We start from the raw sequence: 21,800 nt of genomic DNA on the forward strand, positions 1-21,800 counted from the left end.
AATAAAAATTTAACACAAAACTACTTTTTTACAAAAATTCCATATCGAATTTTATATATTTAAGTCATTGAGACTTTGAGCTATCGTGTTTACTTGTTTTTAAAAGTACAGATCAACAAACAGGCAAGCCGTTGTTCAAGTTGGCACAAACTTTGTTAAGTGTCTAAATTGTAGATGTTAAATCTGTGTACCTTATCTTATCCATATAGTTCTCGCCGTTTCTTATTTATCATATTAACGTATATTCGAAATGCTGGACAGACGCACTTCCTCGGAACAGATTTTACTCTAAATTTGCTATAAAGACCGCATACCAAATTGCATTCTTCTAGCTAAAAGCGTTTTTGACTTATCTTTGTGAAAGACATACTGTTCCTGAGTTCCAAAAACGTGTTTTTCGAACTCAGGGAATTGTAAAACTTGGAGATTCGACAAAATCTCGAATTTTTTGGCAATTACTATGTTTTCTCTATTCTACGTATACGAGAAAGTAAAAAAGTTGAAACTTTAAAAATTAATATCGTTCACTTGAATTTGGAATACCGACGTTCAAATTTCTCTTTAAAAGCCAATAAAGGAATAACAAATATAAAATATAATTAGTTAAGTTGAGATGTAAGTTAAATAATCTTGTTACATAATATCCGAACTGCCTTTCGATCTTAAGACCTAATGAAACGTTATATCTAATGTTGCCAATCGGCAATGCAATTAAAAATGTGCCTACATCAAATATTTTATAGAGGAATGATCAAAAACTGGGTTAAATATAATTTGAAATATTTTACTTTTCAAATAAGCATTCCTGATTCATCTTTGAAGAATAAAATATTTATTTGTGCACAAACAAAAAGACATGCAGACAAAGGTGAGAAACATGTAGTTAATTTCCCCCTTTCAGTACTCGATGTGTATATTGTAAATTCATTTAATATTATTTTCATTTATTGGCAACAACGGGATGAGAGCTGCAATTTCATCTTAGTAGTATTTCATGAGTCAAAATTATGTACATGACTCGAGATTTTGACGAATCTCCACGTTTTACACCTCCCTGATTCGAAAAAAATGCATTTTTGAAAAAGGGTCGCGTGTTTTCTCTGACAAAGATACCTCAAAAACGATTTGAGCTAGACGGTTCAAACTTGGTATGCGGTCTTTTCACCAAATTTGCAGATTTCTATAAAATTTTGAGTAAAATCCATTCATAGGAAGATCGTCTACCCGGCTGTTCGAATATAAGTTAACACGATAGCTACCAATCGAAGAGAGTTAGATAAAATTCTATCCTCAGAGTTAACGATTACAGAGTAGACACCTATGAAATTCTGAGTGAAATCCAACTAGGAATTGACCGTCTTTCGATCTGTCCTTCTAGAAACATGTAAACACGATTATTGAAAAACGCTAGGACTTAAATGTATCAATTTTGGTCCTGGATTTTGTAACTTCAAATGCAGTTTTGTTCAAATTTTGATTTTAATCTGTTGAGAAAAACGTGTCGATAACACAAATGCAGTTTTTCGGAATCATGAACTGTATGCCAGGACTTTATAGCTAAATTTCTCGCCAAGGATGAAACAAAAGAAAGTCAAAATGCTAAAATCACGACAAAAATTAATATTTCGCAGTTATTGTACAATGCTATGTAAGGCGTTCTCAGAAATAATACCTTTATGAGAGAGTGTGCGAAAAAGTTTGTGGGACACAACGTCTCCTTGATTTTTATATTTTCTTTCTCAATAATTTTGTTTGTTCTTTTTTTACAGGTACCAAGCATTATTGAAGAAAAATGCAGGCGATGAACTTAAAAAAAATGTCTCTCAATATCAACATCTACTATTATATAGACTACAATCCAGAAAAAAACTCCTACTTTTGAAAGATCTAGAAACGACTGTTTTATCATTCAATCAGCTTTTTAACGGCATCTAGAGGTTCACTTACGATTTAGTCCTTAGATAGTCTTAGTGGGAACGAACAACTTTGAAGTGTCAGTGTTTAAAAAAGTGACAATATTTCGATTGCCGGCTATGTCAAATCCAATTGATAGCCAACTCAAAAGTCTTTACAGGCTGTCCCTCGAAGACATTTCTCTAAGAAAAGTGGCTGTCCTTTTGGTTAGTGACCCTGTCAAGTATATATCTCCCTCTACTGTGGCTTATAGAGATGGCGAGGAAAGGTTAAAATTAAAACATGAACTGTTCAAAAGCATTGTAGCCGAACTCTGTTTACCTGAATCGATGAGGGAGCCGTTAGTTAATCTACTAAATCTTATTTTTATGGAAACATATAAATGGTCGAAGTACCACCAGTTTTTTTTAAAATCGAAGCATTCAAGTTTTCAGTGTCCAGAATATCTAAAACACTTGCATTGGACACATATGGGGACTATAAATTTTCGGAAAACAGCTGAGGCAATGATCCGCGATGAAAAGTTTGACATCAACATGCGATTTAAGTTAGCTTGTCTGTATTGCCTTGATGAAGATATTCAAAACATTTGGCAAAAAATGTCCCCGCTGAATAAAAAGTGTTTTTATAACAATGGGCAATTTCCTCCATGCAATGATACGGGAGAAATAATTATTTTTTGGACTTGCATCCTAAAAGGAAGAGTAGATAAGTTAGAAAACTATCTTATGGGATGGGTAGGGCACGACTCTTCTATTTATCAACAAGCTTTTGAATTGTTTGCGAAGAACGGTTATGAAACAGCGACTCAATATTTTTTTGAAAAGTTAACTTGCGAGGAAAAAGATGCGTCATTGGTGAGAACGGCCGAATATGTAGCAGAAAACGTGAATGGCAGCTTTCAACAATACACCGAGGTTTTCTGTTATTTGTTGACCAAGATGAATACGGAACAGTTTCAGTACGTTCTCGAACATTCATCGTGTGAGATCCTTAGAAGCTTTCTGAATTGGCCACGGCAAGATGCTTTTCTCGAGGTTGCACAGCTTGTATTGCCGTTCTTTGTAGAAGACGATTATGAAATGCTGCAGTTTGTTCTGTTACAACAATTTAAATACTTATATAATCCTTCAAAACTTTTTCGGAATCTTTTTCTGATCACTCCTAAAGGTTTCAGACATTCCATAAATTATTTAGATAATTTTTTTAAACGTAAAGATACTGAAAATATCAAATTTATGTTTACAAATATGGACCCTGAGGAAACGTTGGAACTTGTCTTGAGTCGTAAAGCACTGCACAATTGTTACGAACAAATAAGAGAAGGCAAGTTGGATTTTGTGGAATTTTTTATTCGCGAATCCAGGCTGTCCAAAGAAGACAGAGAGAGATTTTTGGTAGCATTAAATTTTTATGCTCCATCACTTTTCGAGCTGGACGTTGGTGCACATTTCATTAAGCTGGTGAACGATATTCCTTAACGGTACTTCTAAGTATACGGTCTAGATAACTGCACTTCTAACCGTGACTTCTCAATTTGCAATAAAATAAATTAGATGGATCCAATGGATTTTCAAGCACGTAGGCAACCAGATGAAGAACTAATAGAAGAAAGGCCAGCGACGAACAATAAAAACATTTAGGAAGCAAATAATAATAACTGGCAAAGAATTTTATGTTATTTTCTTACCACAGATTATCAAGATTATAAATCAGAAAACATAAACATTCCAATTTTCTAGGAGGTAATTTGAAGATTTGATTCAGAAACCGCTTGTCTATTAATTTTCTTTGTAAGATCTGTTTGTATATTGTAACTGTATGTTTGTTGTCTGATATCGCAAAACAAAACTGCACAGTGTTATAAAAATGCTTCGTGATACTTTGCTCTTTTTGAAACTTTTTTTTTTCAAAATTGTGAATTCTAAAATGGCAATTGTTAAAAAAAAAAAATCTAACGTTAAAAAAAGAAAAGAATTGTATCAATTAAAAATTGTTTTGCACCACAAATTATCTAGATTGATGGAATTAATTGACTTACAATTTTCATTTAACAAATAAGAAAAATTACGGCATAAAAAATTTTAGCAATTATTTTTAATTTATTTTTTAAAGAAATATTAGGATGATTTTAAATTGCTAAAACTCAAAATATTCCTGGTTATTTTTCAAAAGTGTTTTAAAAATGAAACACAAATATATGAGCTTTAATTTCGATTCAGCAATTGGAAAAAAAATGTTAATTCTATAAAAAATGAAAAATATTTCATTGAAAATTCTAATTTTTTTTAATTATATTTTTTAAAGTACACATTTTTTTTCAAATTTGCTGAATCAGAATTAATGTAAAATGTTTAAAAAAAGATATGTTCCGAATTTCATCACTTAATCTGATTACAAGAAATCTTGAAAAAATGCATTATGGGGGGGGGGGAATGCATTTAAAATTTGAACACCTTTCCACAGATTATCTGTCGTTAGCATTTGAAAAATAGGCATCATTTTGGTGACAACTAGGGATTGCAATACCGGTATTTTGAGCCATTTGTACAATTTTGTAATACCGGTATTCACAAGTTTAAATACCGGTTTCTCGGTATTTACTAGAAATTTTAAAAATTTCTCCACTATATGTTCAGGTATCGCAAACATATCAAAATAGTATGCGTTTTTGTTTTTGTGTCTCCATAATGGGCGAAATTAATTAGCTAATTAACGGCTTAATTAATTGCTTAAATCTAAATTAGCGAAACGTGGATTATCCCTGAAAGAAAATATTGTATCCTTAACGACTGATGGAGCAACAATTATGAAAAAAGCTGCAAAGTTGATAGGTGCAAATCAGCAGTTGTGCTATGCACATGGAATTCAATTAGGAGTACAAGATGTACCAAAAAAATAAAGAACAGAAGAATCCAAATACTGTGGATATAGAAATTTCGGATTCCAACTTTGAAAAGAGTAAGTGTGAGAGTGATATTGACAATGAAGATAATGACAATGTAATTGTTGAAGAAGATATTGCTAATGAGGATGAAATATTAACCTATCAAGAATTGCTTCCTATAATTTATTGTTCGAAAAGTTGTTAAGATATTTAAACGTTCCCCTTTAAAAAGTATATTTTACTAAAATATATACTAACTGAAAATAAAACAGAATATATGTTAATATTAGATTCTAAAACACGTTGGAAGAGTTTACTCTTAATGATGGAACGATTTTTGAAACGAGAAGACCAATCCAAAAAGCAATAATCCACTTAAACCTGTAAATTAATTTTTCAGATAGTGAATTCGACATAATATCCAGAACTATATCAGCTCTACTTCCAATAAAACTGACTATTGAGGCATTGTGTCGGAGAGATTCTAATTTTTAACAGCTAATGCAACAATAAATTTCATGTTGCAGTCACTGAAAGAACAGCACACATCACTATCTGAAAAATTATATATTACATTGAAAAATCGCACAGAAGAAAGGCACACCGAAACAGAAAATGTCTTACGGTATTTACATAATTATAATGTTTTTAAAAATGAAAAAGAAGAAAAGAAAATAACCAATTCAAATTTGATTAAGTTTAGAGTAAATTTTCTTAAACTTTTTTACCCACAATCCTATCCACATTCAGAAGAATTCGGTTCAATTATCGAAGATTATGATGTCACTACTGTCGATAGTGAAAAGGAATTGTCTCTTGAACAAAAATTAGAATTAGCGATAAAAAAAAAAAAATTCAACGAACCAAAGTACAATACAGAAATCAGCTATATCCAAAACCATCCGACGAGAAATCGAATTTATTTGAAGATGAGGGATTTAGAGGTAAATACTTGGAAAAAGTATATTCCGCATTGCTAACAGTACCACCAACTAGCGTAGATACCGAAAGAGCGTTTTCGACAGCTGGTAATTTTTACACAAAATTACTTTTCAGGCTTAATGACAGTACAACTGATCCATTATGGTTTTTAAGATGACATTTCAAAAAGTTGTAGAGTACTCCAGACTGAATAGCGATATTTACACTTTCTTGTGATTTAAATAAATAAGATGTTGCATTACTTTTTTGTGATTATATATTGTTACAATTTATAAGTTACAAATTATTTTTTGGGATATTTACACTCTCTAACAAAACTGGCAAATAAAACAAAGAAACATCTGTGTTTTCTTTCTTTTTCTAAAATTTCTAATACCGGTATTAAAACCGGTATCCCGGTATTAAGATTTAAAAAATACCCAATACCCGTATGGAACTTTTGGTCCGGTATTGCAATCCCTAGTGACAACATCATCTCGAAAAGGAGTTTTAATGACTCTCTTATGAGTTGTGGGTCTTTGTTTCAGCTGCAGGGCTCGATTACAGAAGCTCCCAGATTGAGGCCCAGCATGGCATATATGTTTTGTTTTAGAGTCTGTGGAGCTCCAGTGTTGCAGAATCGCATAAATATCCGTCTTTTTCCTTTTGACATTGTCTGTGTTTCTAACTACGCTGTTGCGATACTGTCTGGTAATTTTAGTATGGCTGCATCACTCAGGCGCCTATGCTTCTTAGCTCCGTCCCTTTTCTTTTCATGGTCTACTAGTTTATGGAGAACGTGTCAACAAGTCTTAGGTTTTAAAAAAAAAAAAAAAAAAAACACCAAAATATCATTTTGTCTCTAACATAGAAACATGATTCAAACGTCATTTTGAGCAGAAAGAAACAGATTATTTTTTATAAGAAGAAAAATGAATAAAACTTGGAAGATTTTTGAATTCGGACAGCTTTAATTTCATAAAATGTGTATGATTTTTTTTTTTCTTTTTCTTTTTTCCTGTAAATTGGTTCTTTGCTGTTTGATAGCACAAAACAGAAAGAAACTGGAATTTTAAAGCTGATTTGTGATACTTTGTTCTTTGAAAAATAATTTTTAAAATCCTTTCCATGAGCAAATTAAAATTTTATTATTACAATACTTAAGTTTTATTATAGAATGTAATTTGAATTTGTCCCATTAAAGAAAGTTGTGGTAAAAAGTTTATTTGTTGTTTGCAAAGTCGATATGTATTAAAAAACAATGAAATGATTTCATAAAATTCGTTTCTGCATGTTTGATATTTGATGTATTTTAGTGTGTTAAAGTATACAAATCTTGTATATTTTTACTTAATCGTATACATAGTATAAAGTACAGTGATCGTCAAAAAATTCGAGCTGGAGACTTTAACGAATCTCCTCATTTTTAGTGCTCATTGGCTTCAAAAAACACATTTTTGGGTAATGTCTCTTCATCTGTGATAAAGACAACTCAAAAAGGATATAAGGAGTCGATGGAAGTTCGTTACACGGTCTTTATACCAAATTTACTGATTTCTATCAAATTTTGAATAAAATATAAACGGAGGAAGTCCGGATGTTCGAATAGAAGTTAAAATGATAACTACAGAGCTGATTATTTATATATATATTAGTAATGTAATACTCTGTCTAGAAAGCAACTGAGTTAATTCCCTTTGATAATGAGGCAGGTCCACTTCATTTTTTAATCTTTTTTAGCCTACTCGATTTCGAATTTTTTTCGCTGATTCTTTGAGACTGGCAGTTTATCTCATTTCATCTTTCACTGACACAAATTTTAAAACAGCTTTTAAATTTTAATATAATTTAACCGCTTTTATTCCACTGGAAATACTGATTGTGTTTAGTTTCTTTCGAATCTCATATGCCTCTTCTAGATATTTTTGAGTTTATTTATTTAAACATCAGATTATAATAAATATGAAAGCCGTAATATTTTTTTAGTCTTACAGAGCTGTTTTTTGTGAAGAATTTACTTGATGATGGGAAATCGCATCCCTCCCCAACCCCCAAAAATTCATTATTGTCTGTGTTCATAGTCTTGTACTGTTCGTTTCAGTATCCTGAGACGACCATTTTTCGACGATTCTATCTCACAAAGGGATAAGACGCTGAATGATGAGGTGTTTCCGGGGTTGTTCGTCAATATTTGACCTTGATTTTCGCTTTTACTTCTTCTATCAATTCTTTTACTTTTTTTTCCCCACGTGTATGCGAGTATCTGGTCGTTTCTGACTGTATTATTGTATTTTAATTCAGTCCGCGATTAATCCCAGTTTATCTTATTGTTAAATGTAAACAATGCCTTTTTTCATTTTTCCCTCACCCCAATTTTTTCGAATTAAATCCATCCTAACGCATGCGCAAAAGCGCGGAGGGTTTTAGAATCCATTGTTAAACTATAATGTCGTTTTATTATTCCTCATTAGCAGCTTTTGGCTTCCAGCTGGTTCGCAATGACAGCACGTTACGAAAATGTTATCTATTAATTCTTTTTCAGTGTATATATTGCCATTCAACGAGGGGGGTGGAAAATATTTTTAAAAAATGAAGAAGTTCGAGTCAATCTGAAAACTTAATCGAGAGCAGAAATAAGCTTAATCGTCGCCAAATGGATAATCGCCAAGACTGAACAATCGAAATTGTTACTCGTTTTCAATTACCTAATAACAATTACCTAATAAAAATAGTCTTTGTATTATCTTAAGACTCAAAAAATCATCTATATAATTATGTCAATTTGATTTCCGGATGATTCCTTCCTTAATTTTAATAGTATTTTTTAATTCAATTTGATACAATGCTTTTAAAACTCATTTTCAAAATATTAAGTGTCCACTTATTTACTTTATAGTAAGATTTTCAATTCTTTTATGTCTTAATATTACAATTTTTAATTTGCAAGAAACTGATTCAATTGAATTGAAATTTTTTAGTCGTATGAAAGAACAAGGGGGATTTTTCAAAAGTATAAGCTTGAATTCTATGTGAATCGTTTTACAGCCTAAAAAGTCAATAATCTTGGCAAACAAGGTGGTCGTCAATATTGCTATTGACGACCAGCAATATAAGATATGGGCAATATTTAATTCCAACATTCTGTCGTTGTGCAAACGTAAAGAGTTGAAATCTTGCAGATTGTGGATCTTTTTTTTTTTTAAGAAAGGCAAAAGGAAAGTTTTAGAATAGGTGTGCTGGAATTAATAGTAAGACAAAAGTATTATATTATGAATATCTTTACCTGAGCTGCCAGTTTTACATTCATTTTCTTTAGTCCACACACTTCAATATGTTTTTTTCTTTTTTTTTGTAAAATTTATACAAGCAGAAGATTCCATAAAGAAAAAGTAAACAATTATTATGAATGTAAATGCCCACAATATAACCTATTTAATTGATTTATAAAGAGATTATAAAATTACCATTATTGATTTATTTTTATTTATTATTGGCATTTTTATTTATTATTTATTACCATTATTGTTTATAAAATTACCATTATTTATTTAAAACCATTTATTATATATAGAAAATATTATTAACAATTACAATATTGATACAAGCACAGAGAAAAATATTAAACATTCAAATTCGGAGCTCTATTACACTAGCAAAATTACAATAAAAGATAGGAAACATTCTGCCATCACATCATATTTAAAGCATTAAATCCATTAAAACATATTAATAAAAAAATTTAAGATTCAATGAAATATAACTAGAAATATTATTTTATATGACTAAATTTACGAAATATGAGAGTAATTCAATAATACAAATGGAATTTTCACATGTTCTCTAAATAAGGTAATTCTAGTTCTTTCAAATTTTTTTTCTTATTTACTTTCAAAACAATTATTAAACATACTTGCTCTCATCAGAATAAAACTTGAATAATATCAATCCAGGTGTTCGATTCTGATCTTCTACAACAAAGATAACACCTAAATTTGCTCACAGAGAATTTTTTCGGTGATTTATCCGGAGTCACACTAGGTCCGGAATGTGCATCCATTCAAAAAATATACAAAAAAACACAGTACACAAGGAAGAAAATTGTAAACAAATAAAAATGGAAAATTCACAAAACAAGATAAATCCAAGCAAAATAATAATTTCAAATGCAAAAAAAAAAATGAATCAAAAGAGAATTTTCAAGATTTCAGCAACACGCTTAAAATGGCGGCGCGTTTTACTTTTGTTTCGAAAATTCGCGGCTTTTGTTTTGTTCCTGTACAAAGACATTAACAGAGGTGGCGTTACAATCGTTTACCAAACTTCGAAGTGAGACCGTTGGGTCTCTTTCTCTGACTAGCGTCTCAATCGCAACGTAATCCCTATGGGATGGGCGAATCCATCATGAACCGTACTTTTCACAGGTAGGTACGTTTGCCCGAGAGGGGCAGCAGGGATAAACGTTGGCTTTTAAATGTTGAGTTGTAGCTCAACGATTATCCCGGTTCAGTTGAATCGTTTTTCGTGGATCACGAGGGAATACGTTGTCACTACTTTACCATGTGAATGTGGATATAGTTTTCCTCTCTATTAATGTCTATTTTTAAATCACTATTTCTTATCTTTGAAAATGTTTACAAATTTGTTCTTGTGTTGCATTTCATAAACGGATCATATAATTTTTAGAAATGTATAAAATTACATTGTGAATGAAGAGGTAATGTGATATTTAAGTTTCATAGTATGTAATATGGAAATAAAGCAAATCATTAACCATTTCATTTTCATACTTGTTGATTTTTTTTGTCATTATATTACTCTTGTGCTTTGTAGTTTTAAGTAAATGCATGTTAAATTCTTGTAAAGGTAATAAATTAACAGGAATGAAATAACTTATTGAATTTAAATAACACGTTTTGTGAGTAGAAGACATATAACCAAAACTTAATGATCTAGGTCATCTTTATTTTTTAAAAAATAAATAAAACAACTTTTACATAAATTTAGAAAAATAATTTTATAAAGTGCTTACTGTAAAAACAACTTTATCACAAAGTTTATTTCCTACTCGGGGTTCATAGTGTAATAATAGACATAGCATGTTGAGTAGGTATATATTGTAATATTTATTGTATATCAAATCAAGCCTTTATTTAAGAAACAGTTTTCTTAAAAGGATTCTGATTTTATTAATGTTTGATTGAGATTTATTTTACTATATTATAAATTTCTAAAATTTTTACTATCATAAGTTATTTTCCTCTTCTCAATAAATAAAACAAATTGTGTTTTATTACTTAACAGATAAATCTCATTAAATGAGCCTTTTAAAAAATGAACCTTTTTAAAGCATGAAATAAAACTATTTTCAATTCATGTTTTATTGATAATTTAAGTTCTTTTGTAACAGTGATTGTATAGTGATTTTTTTAAAAACATAGGACTATTTAAATTCAATTTTCTTATGATAAGTATTAGATTAGATTCAATTACATAAAAATATTAAAATGTAACTCCCTGCGAATGTTTCGGAGGATATAAGTTTTTTTTTAATACTGGTTTTCTTTAAATTAGGGTTTATTTTTCTAGTTATTAAGAAATCATGTTATATAGAGTTTCATGTTCATACTTGCAGCTTCCTCAGTATATTTCAAAATATAAATATTCTTGAAAGATTAATATAATGGTCTTTTAAAAGATGTTCAGAATATTCACAATATTGCAGCCTGTTACTGACATTCTGAATATAGGAAATGAATAAATCTCTTATTTTTAAAAAATGAAACCACTAAATTTTCCAGGTAATAACTGAAAAAGAAGTGATATTGAACTAATATATTTTACAAATATAGAAAGCCTGAATGTTCAACATGTCACATGTTCTATTTCTAGTAGCACCAATATGTTTCCATGTGAAAACTTTTTTAAAGAGGGTTAGTGGAATTTGGCTTCATTCTATTTAGTTGTAGATGCCTCGAAATGGGGAAAGTTATTTTATGGTCACCCTGTAGTTTAATTACACAAAATTTTTGAAATATGGCAAGATGAAGTTTTAAAAGTAAAAATTGGAGCAAAATAATTATGGTTAGGAAAGAATTAGTTTTACCTGCTAAATCATGCAGCAGTTATTTTTTTCATGTTTAGGAGTATGGAATATAATATCCTGAAAATTCTACAATTAAATAACAAGCTAATATTGAATTTTGAATTAAGCAATAACACTTGGAAAAATAGAAATATAGTCAAGTATCAAATTCTTATTGGTTTAACAGTATAATATAAACAAATTAACATATAAAATAAAAACTAAAGAAAATAAATAATATATAGCACTGTATTACAAAATTTTTTGACTAAACTTTAATAAGTTAATGTCATAACTAGGCAGTTTTTAGAGTGATGAAAAATATAATGTATCGATTGTTAGCTTTATACAGCTATAAAATGTAAATGTGTTCATGGTAATTTTTTTCAGATTGTTGTTCTGTGACATAAAATCATATTTACAGTGTTTGGGAATAAAGTAATCGTGTTATCTTCCTTTTGTGAATAATTGCAATACTTATGAATTTATTTGAAAAATCTTGGTTGGTTTCATTATAAGAGTCATAAAAAGAAATAGTTATAATATATATAATCCTTATCACGAGAAAGGTTTTATTTGATTTGTCAAAATTTTTCTCATCTAAATCTTAATGCTTATCTTATTAAAATGATAGTGCAAGTTTACACATTACTAAAGTTTCTACTATTTTAATAACAAAACAATGACAAAATAAGATTCTCATCTTACTGTTTATCAAATAAAATACAAAGATATCCTTACCAAATATGAAATCATGATAAAAAGAATTAAATAATGATTAGCAAGTTCACTTGAATCATAACAAGGAAAACTAAAAGCTAAATTTAGAAGAGCCTACAGAAGCAAACTGTTTTTTGAGATGTAATCTAAATGACATTGCTCACAAATGGTAAAATGTTTAGTATGTAATAAAGTTAAATATAATAAAAACGCAAGACATATTTATTACGAAAACATTGTGTAATGAAACAAACAGAAAATGGATTAATAAAGGACAAGGAAATACTATGCAATATTGAAACATGACATTGTTTTCATATTTGTTATAGTCTGTTCCATCATTCTGTTATGCATTTCATAGTATATATATTCATATTTGTCACATCAGGTGACCAGTTTGTTCATCAGGAACATTGGTTGTATTTGTTTTTAGATAAATTGTTTAGATATAACTTCATATCAATGAGTCTATCAAATAGTTTAGCATTAAAATTGTGATTTTAACTGACTTACTTAAATATTCTTATTTACTCTGTGTATTGTGATCATAAACTTTTCTGATTGAGACTGTTACTTGACATCATGGCGCTGTTGAAAATGTAAATAACCCTTTCATCTATCTTCTAAATTTGAGGTATTGTAACTTCCCTTTTTCTATTTGTTTTATAAATTGCTCAGATATTAAATATAATACTTCTTTACTTGATTTTCAATAATAGGCGAAAACCATGCGATTAATTACATGATAAAAAATGAAAACGATTTGGATTTCAGGGTAATAATGTAACATTAAATGTAAGGGGGGGATATTTTTTTAAAAAGCAAATATTCGTTCTACAATTCAATTGATATAATTAAAAAAATTTCAAACAATGTAAAATTTATGTTTGTGCAGTGATATTTTCAGAAATTATCGTAGAAAAACAGCGAATTTCAGCTTAAAATATTATTTAAAATTCCAAAAAATCGGTCCAAGGTGCACACATCCACCATTCTACATATGTGTCACATTTGATACATGTAGGTCAAATATTTGGCTTGTAGAGCACCAAAACACACACATTCAACTTTATTATTAGTATATAAATATATTTGTTCCACTTTTTTTTATAATTAAATGTTTCGTTATTCGTTCGTTGAAGCAAGTTAGGTATGGGGTGGATTAAAAAATGATTCCGTTTTTATCCTTATAATGTATTAAAATAAAATAGTTAAATATAATAATACTAAAAAAATATGCAAGTGATACCATAAATGAGTTTTTTTTTATTGGTTAGATAATGCAGACAAAGATATTTACATAAATACTACAGACAACAACTCTGTGCACGATGACTTGCAATTCTATTATTTGGTTAAATGTTACAAACTGTATTTTGGTTTATATGTTATAATTATGCTAAATAAACTAGTGAATCTGTAGAACTTCAGCTCTCAAGAATTGAATAAATTTGATGATAGTTAATAGATATTTTATAGAAACTTTTAATTTAATAAATTTAAATAATAATATTTTATAAACTTTCTATAGCAAACAACTTTTTTTTTTATTATCTTTATTGAATATAGAATAAGAAATGAAATAGTTTCTTTACTTAATATACAAATGAATCTAAATTTTTCAAGGCAGATTTTTTAAAAATTTCAAATGCAATTTAGTTTCTCCATTGGTATATTGTATCTAATTATTAAACAATATAGCATTGTAGTTTTATTAGAAACAAAGAATTTTTCAAAAGCATACAATATATTTCATCATTTGAAGAACTTATTGTGCTATTTGACTATAAGAGGCAGAAAAAAAAACTTAACACAAATTAAAAAAATATAATGAAAATAGTTATTTCCATTTTTTTATTAGTATTTATATAAAAATATGTTCTTTTCTATGAGAAGAAATATTATATTTCTATAATTTTATATTATTTATTTTATTGTTTTACAATAAAAAAAATAATAAACACAAAATAAAGTTGGATGGACACTCTAGAAGCAAAGTAAACAGAATGAAAGTAATTTGATTAAAACTTGTTTTTAAATATTTACATAACAGCTCATTTTTGTGAGGCAGTTAAGAAAATAATATATTTGTTTTCATTAGGTTTGCTTCGAAATCATTAAGGAAACCAAAATATGAATGATAAGCATAGATAATGTACTCTCAATTAGCATTGGAACCATTGTGCATTATATATGTAATTTTCATAATTGTGCTATAGGTATAGGAAAAATATTTATTCACTTAAAATATAGAAATGTTACAGTGTTAAAGAATATAGTAAAAATATATTACAGATTGGTTACAGAAGGCTGTACCAATGGCTTACTTAGCTGAATGCCTGCTAAAAATGTCTAAGTGGTTAGTGATTAAAAAAAATAACTATAATTTGTTATTTATTTTATTGAATTATATAGGTAATTCTCATAATTTATAAGACTAACAATGAAAAACATTTATACATGAATATTTGACCGAGTTAGTCCAACAAACATTGATATCGCATAATAGGAGATGCTTTGGATGTAGAATATTTTACTATATAACTTTCAAAAATCAAATAATAAAAACAGCAAATTATTTAGCATGTAACTAAATTGAAATACTAATATGAAAAAAATTTTTTGTCTATTGAATTGATATATTTGGCTCTAATTTACAATGTAAAATTTTAATGAAAGGAATTAACATTATCAAGAGGGTTTTGCAATGAATAGACACATATTAAATGCACAAACTACATATAAAATGCTAAGCAAAATGTGTAAACTTTATTAAGAATGAGAACAACGCATAATATAAAAAAAAATATTACAACTGAAAAACATAGATACCATAATTACAATTTCAGGATCAATAAAGTAAAGAAAGCGACAAGAAGGAAAAATTTACCTAAGTATTTTAAACACTAGTATATCTTCTCACAAATCATGTGATGTGTCGCATTTTATCGTTAAAAAACGTTCCAAGATTCAAATTGCCAATACTACAATTGATTTTGAATACTTAGTACATTCTAAAAGAGACACTATGAATCTATGTGTGCAATATTTTACTTGGATTTTTTCTTTTTAAAAAGAATTTATCATTGCATAATTATTTTTAGAAACTATATAACTGCAACTGGCTAATGGAAAATAAATGTAAAACATATGAAGTTCCCAAATAATGTCTTAAATTGTGTTTTTATGATATGAGAACATGACACAGTTTTGGGAATGAAATTTTTATTTCAGAAAAAAATTGGCCAGCTATATCTTTAAATTGGGACTGCAGAAAATGCAAAATATCAGAACACATTCTAAATCCATTCCAAATTTATTCTGTTTGAGTTTATATTCTGAATTAACAACATTCTAATCATATTATAGAAAATACTTCTACAGAAAGATTATATCAGGAAGCATATTCTATTTAAAGTATATATATTTCAGATGCTTCAATTTGTCAATGCCTTTTGTGACTATCTATGGTTTAAAAAATCCAAATTTTAGTTTATATTACAAAATTGAAATGTTCTCATGTCAAATTTTAAATTTAAAAATAGCAGTATACATTTTTTTTTTTTCCGTTCCTGGTAACATATTAAGACAAATAGAAATGCGAAATTTAGGAATCATAAAAAAATAGACATACACTGTTCTGGGAATGTAAAGGCAAATATAACCATTGGCAGAATATTTTTTTTTCTCAGACTATAAAGATATTATATCCATACAATCATATAATAGGCACATCTTTTTTTACTTACTGCAGAAATAGTACATGTTAGATGTAAATGAAAAATATGTTTCCATATTATTGAGAAATTTTTCTGTAAAGGAATGTTATCATATTACAATTAAATTTTTTTCAAAATCAGTAAATTACCAGTTTTGAAGATGATGTATTAATGGAAACATTCGTCGGGTCAAAAGTACTTTTAAATGATTTCAAGATTCATTAATATCAGGAAATTCAGAACCCTATAAAAACAGAATTAGTAATAATAATAATAAAAAAAAAAAAAACAGTAGAAAACAAGTAAAAGCCACCAGAAAATGAATTGTCTGAAATATTGCTTTTGGTAAAATAAATGGTATTTGCATTAAATATCCATTGAATAAGATGAAGGTCACTGAAAAATATATTTTAAGCTAATATGTCAACACCTTGCTTGGAAAACGCATCCTTCCACTCCAGAGGAAAACGATTCAATTGAAGCGGGATAAGCGTTGAGCTACAACTCAACATTTAAAAGACAACGTTTATCCCTGCTGCCACTCTCGGTCAACGTCCCTACCTGTCGAAAGTATGGTTTGGGATGGATTCGCCCATCCCATAGGGATAGACGTTGCGATTGAGACGCTAGTCTTTCTCTGTGGTCTGCCCCAATATGACCGTAGCCGTCGAGAGATAAGGCCTCAGTGCTGCTTCGTGACGTCATCATCACTAGGGTTATTCTCTACCGATTCGGGAATAGCGAACTCTTGCATACATCGTTTTGTCTCCATTTTAGATAGGGATTTATTTCCTTTTATTTTCAAAATTTGTTGACAATTTTATTTTAAGTTCAAAGGAGATATACTAAAATCATAACGTTCCTTTTTCGTTGATATTAAAAATGCTAACTAAATAGAAATAAAAATTTACTTTGAACTTTAACAAACATGGGAATTTTTTTTATTGCCTATCTTTCATATACCGATTATTTAAGAAAAAGGGAGTATTTTTAATCTTTTTAAAGTAAAAATTTATGATAAAAGTATCTCTTTAGAATATAAATTTCAAATTTTTCAATGCATTTAAAGAATTTTGCCTGTTTTCTTGAGGGGGAAAAATAATAAATTTCTTCCATTATCAATTACATAATTTGAGAACTAAAAATTATAAATATTTGTTCTATTTTATTATTAAAGTTTTATTTGATTTCAAATATATTTTTCCGGAGAGAATATTTACAAATATGATAAACATATTTAAACTATTAGTGATTAAGAGTTAAAGACCAAGATCTTGAAGTAAAATAACAGAAGTGTTTTCTTACATTACTCTGTCAAATGCTTAACAAAACAAATCGCACAGTTTACAAATTATCAGATCATGACATTCATGCAAACTTTATCCCTCCCCATGTCAAATGCTATGCCTTAAATAATGCACAAGTGAAAAATTTTACAGCATAATTTTATTAACTTCAAAACATCAGTGAAAGATTTTAGATTTTCTCATTGATTTTACTATAGGCAACATTTTAAAATTATTTCTAATGTCAACATTCTTTTTTTCCTCACAAACACAAGGTCTACAGTGACAATCAGTTGATATAGCTTTTTTACCAACCTCTTTAAAAAATAAAAATAAATTTAAATTTCTCATAAAAAAGAGGAAATTCAAACATAATATACAGATTTATTGCAAAGATAATCTTTGATAAATTGTCTTTATATTTCACTGAAGTCTATATAATTTAATAAGAGAATAAAAATTCACTAACCTTATAGAAATCCAGAAATTTCTGCTCAGTATTTGAAGATAATAGAAATGATAAAGTCCTAAAAGACTAGAGCTCAAGTGAAAGCCAGATATGCCTGGTCTATCACTTAAGCCAGACCATTGGGACAACATTTCTTTCAAGCAGCATATAATATGCAAAATAGAATATGTAATTAAAAGTATCTCCTGTATAAAAGAAAAATTTACATAAAAGCTAAACTGTAATTTCTTACAAGCCAGAGCCTCTTCTACATATGAAATAATGTATGTGCAAAGAATTTATAATAATCAGATTATTATGTCAGGAATGCTAAATTTTTGCTTGAAAGAAAACTATTAAAACCAAGGACAATCTCTTAAACCATGGGGAATTTTAATTCCTTTATTGTGACTTCAAAATTTAAACTAAGTAAACAAAAATTTTTTTAGATACAATTTATAATATTAAAAAAAATTATTTTAGAGTTTGAAGTTTACGATTTTTTTGTTTTGCAGTTTGTTTCCTGCACTGATTTTTTTCTTTCCAGTAATTATTTAAAAATATATTTGTAGATGACCACAGTAACATTTTGAGAATTTTTTCATCACTATGTTTATTATCACAATAATGTTCAAATAAGTTTTCAGAATTTAAATAATTTTCAGATAGTCCCAAAGCAATCTTTCTTGGATTTTCAGATGCAATAAAATCATCTTCAAAATTAAAACAGAGTTTTTTAATAATAATATAATTATGCACAATAGCATTAACTACATTTGGTGTAGGACAAAGAAGCTGACCCCAGTCTAATTTAAAAATGAGCCCATAACTTTCATCAATTTCAATTGTCTTATCTACTGTTAAATTACTTTTGCAGATATCACATTTTAATTTCTTAACAGCAATAAACACACAATATCCTGCTATGTAGGTTAATGGACCTAAAACCTCTCTAACTTCTTCTATATCCTCATCATTAACTTGAATATTTGGGCAAAATGAAAAAACTACACTTTCTTCATCTACATCACCAAAATCTTGCAAATTATTATTCGTAATTAAAACTTGACCAAAAGTTTTGGAAGATATACCTAATTTTAATAAAGAATGTATCCTAATCTTTTTTTCAGTTTCAAACAACTGCCTTATAGATATATGATAATTGCCACCTGACATTTGTCGATACAGGCCAAACCTACTTTCTAAATTATCTGTTTGAAATTTTCCTGGCAAAATAAAATCTAATCCAAACTTTTCTTTACAGTAAACAGCTATTTCTGTAATAGCATTTGTGGTTACTTTTAAGGCAGCATGTGTTTCGTTTGACAATCCACCAGTTGTACAGCCCATTTCTTCCCATTTGTTCAACCAATTTAAAAATTTGTCAAGAAATTGAACTTTTTCATCATTAACCATGTATGATAGAGGCTGCTTAAATTTATCATTTTCTCTTAAACCTATACTAGGGGATTTTACATTCATAACCTTCCACTAAGTCAAGATTATTTTAATAAACTGAGCTGTATCTGCAAAATGTTGAATTTCATATTTATTGCCAACCTCCTGCAATGCCCCAACTGTATGGTCATTAAAAACCTGTAAGGCAAGACTGACATTTTGTCTCTCAAGACTTGAAGGAGATAATGCTTTTAATGTTAATTTACAGTTATGTTTAACTAAGTTATTAGCATCAACATTATGTAATTTTCTAAGTGACGCAAAAGAAGCTTGGTGAAAACTTTTCTCTTCATGCCTTTCAAAATTTGGGAAAAAAAATGAATTACCATCATTTTTTTGATTTAACCAATTGTTTCGTACACTTTTAAGTAAATGCACTGGATCAATCATGTAAAATAAAGGCCTTTCTTTATCACATGGATGAAGATAAACCATTCGAAATTGTTTTTTCTTTTTTGGATCAACCTGAGTATCAAATTGGGACATTGTACTTCTGTTAATGGAATTGTTATCACTAACAACAGCAAAGACAAAAAAGCCAATGTTTTCTAACTTATTGATTATTTTCCTTATCATGCAATGCAAATCATCATATTTTATGCTTTTAACTGGCCACACATGTACAACATCTTTGTAAGAAGAGGTCACACTTGAAATCAGAAATACATGTGCTGAGGTAGCCAACTGGCCATTATTTTTTGAGAGACCAACAATGTTTCCTGCTTTATAATCAACATATGGTTTTATATGAATCTCATCAAACTGCAATATAACTTTTTTATCTAAATCAGATAAATACATAACCCTCTGACTTAAATAATTTAAAAAGTATTTTTCATTTTGTTCTAACTGAGGGTTAATGCCTGGGGATGAGCATAGATTTTGAATTGTTGTTGGGTGGGGCAAAATAAGTTTACTACTTTTTCTAATAAATTGATATGCATTTGGAGCCAAGCCATACAAAAGTGTACAAAACACCAACATCTCTGGGGAATATGTTAATTTCCGCATTTCTTTTAAACATAGCTGCTCACCTATAAATTGGAAAAAAGGATCTTTATCACTATGCATCATGATCTGAAGAGCATCTTTAACAGAATTCAAAACATCATCTTTTGGCTCTTCTTCAAACACTTTAACACAAGTTGAAAGAATATCGGCAAGTAAATTAATACTTCGACACTGAAGAGGAAAAGAATAGGCTCCAACTTTTAATCGTTTAGCATTCATGAAAAATACATTTACCTCCAATATTTCATTTATTAGTACTGAATACTTAATTTGTGGATAAGGAGAATCGATCAGTTTTGCAAAAAGTAAATATGAATCTTTTCGAATTACAGTCCATAAACTGGATAACTCCAAATTACTTACCTTCAAATCAAGTTCTTCCAAAGAGCTAAATGACCTGGACTTTTCATATATTTCATTTTCTTTAATACTGTTCTTAATAGCCTGAATGAGAGCAGACTGCTCTCTTTCCTCTCTCTTTTCTTCAGGACAATCTCTTTGAATCTTAGGAACTTGAAAGTAATTTGGATATCCACAAAAAATTGTAGGGAATGCCTCCTTCTTTAATTTTTTAATACCCAATGGTGCGGTAAGCACTTTACCTGTGTTTATGTCGAACCCATGAGCTTCTTTGACAAAATCATCTTCTACAAAATGCAGCTCACACACCTGCAATATAAAATAATTTCTATTTTAGCTACCACTGACTATATCATTCCAGTAAATGCAAAATTAATCTTCAAAACTACAATAACAGAAGCATAATAACTACAAATTCAAAACAATGACTCATTGTTTACTTTGCAGGTAAAATGAACAGAAATTAGCAAGATGGACTATAATAAATAAAACGAATAATAAAGCAATAGCTAAGAAATAAATTATTAGGTTCATTCTGACATAACTGCATTATATGCAAATGACATTAATAAAAGAGAAATTACTCCCTAATATAATTTTAAGAACTTTTGAGACTAATTTAATAATTTAAAGGTTAATTTCCTATTTTACTAATTTAAATTTAGTCTTTTCTCTATAATAATACAATCATATAGTTCATATTCAAAATAATGCTCAATACTCATTTTCGTTTTACAGTGGAAACAAAATTTACAAGGAACTAGGTAAAATAGATTGTAGTAAATAAAATTTTAATATTTATGATATAAATTTCTTATTATCCTTACAAAGGGAAAGGAATTGGAATATTATTGTTCTAATGAAAAAAAAAAGGAGTTAATTTCGATCAATAGTGCATTCGAACACATTACTTGAAAACAGACATTAGCCCTAATTCTGAATTATTAGCATTTCAAACTTGATAATGGTAAATACATGTATATTATATAAAATA

General features: G+C 28.6%; 1 protein-coding gene across 9 annotated transcripts in view; it reads left to right on the top strand.

Annotated features, from left to right (window-relative positions):
• Positions 1–21,800, top strand: part of LOC129956879 (uncharacterized) — a 113,362-nt gene that overhangs the window by 67,925 nt on the left and 23,637 nt on the right. For 5 of the 9 annotated variants that reach the window (XM_056068869.1, XM_056068867.1, XM_056068868.1 and 2 more), the window contains one exon: positions 1,770–3,874. The exons of the other annotated variants lie outside the window; for them this stretch is intronic. In XM_056068869.1, coding sequence (XP_055924844.1) covers positions 2,034–3,395 — 1,362 coding nt within the window. In that variant the 5' untranslated portion in view covers positions 1,770–2,033 and the 3' untranslated portion in view covers positions 3,396–3,874. Of the gene's footprint in view, positions 1–1,769; positions 3,875–21,800 lie in introns of those variants that run through there. 9 annotated transcript variants of the gene reach the window in all.

This window comes from Argiope bruennichi, chromosome 11 (genome assembly GCF_947563725.1).
Source record: "Argiope bruennichi chromosome 11, qqArgBrue1.1, whole genome shotgun sequence".
NCBI classification, from domain to species: Eukaryota; Metazoa; Arthropoda; class Arachnida; order Araneae; family Araneidae; genus Argiope; species Argiope bruennichi.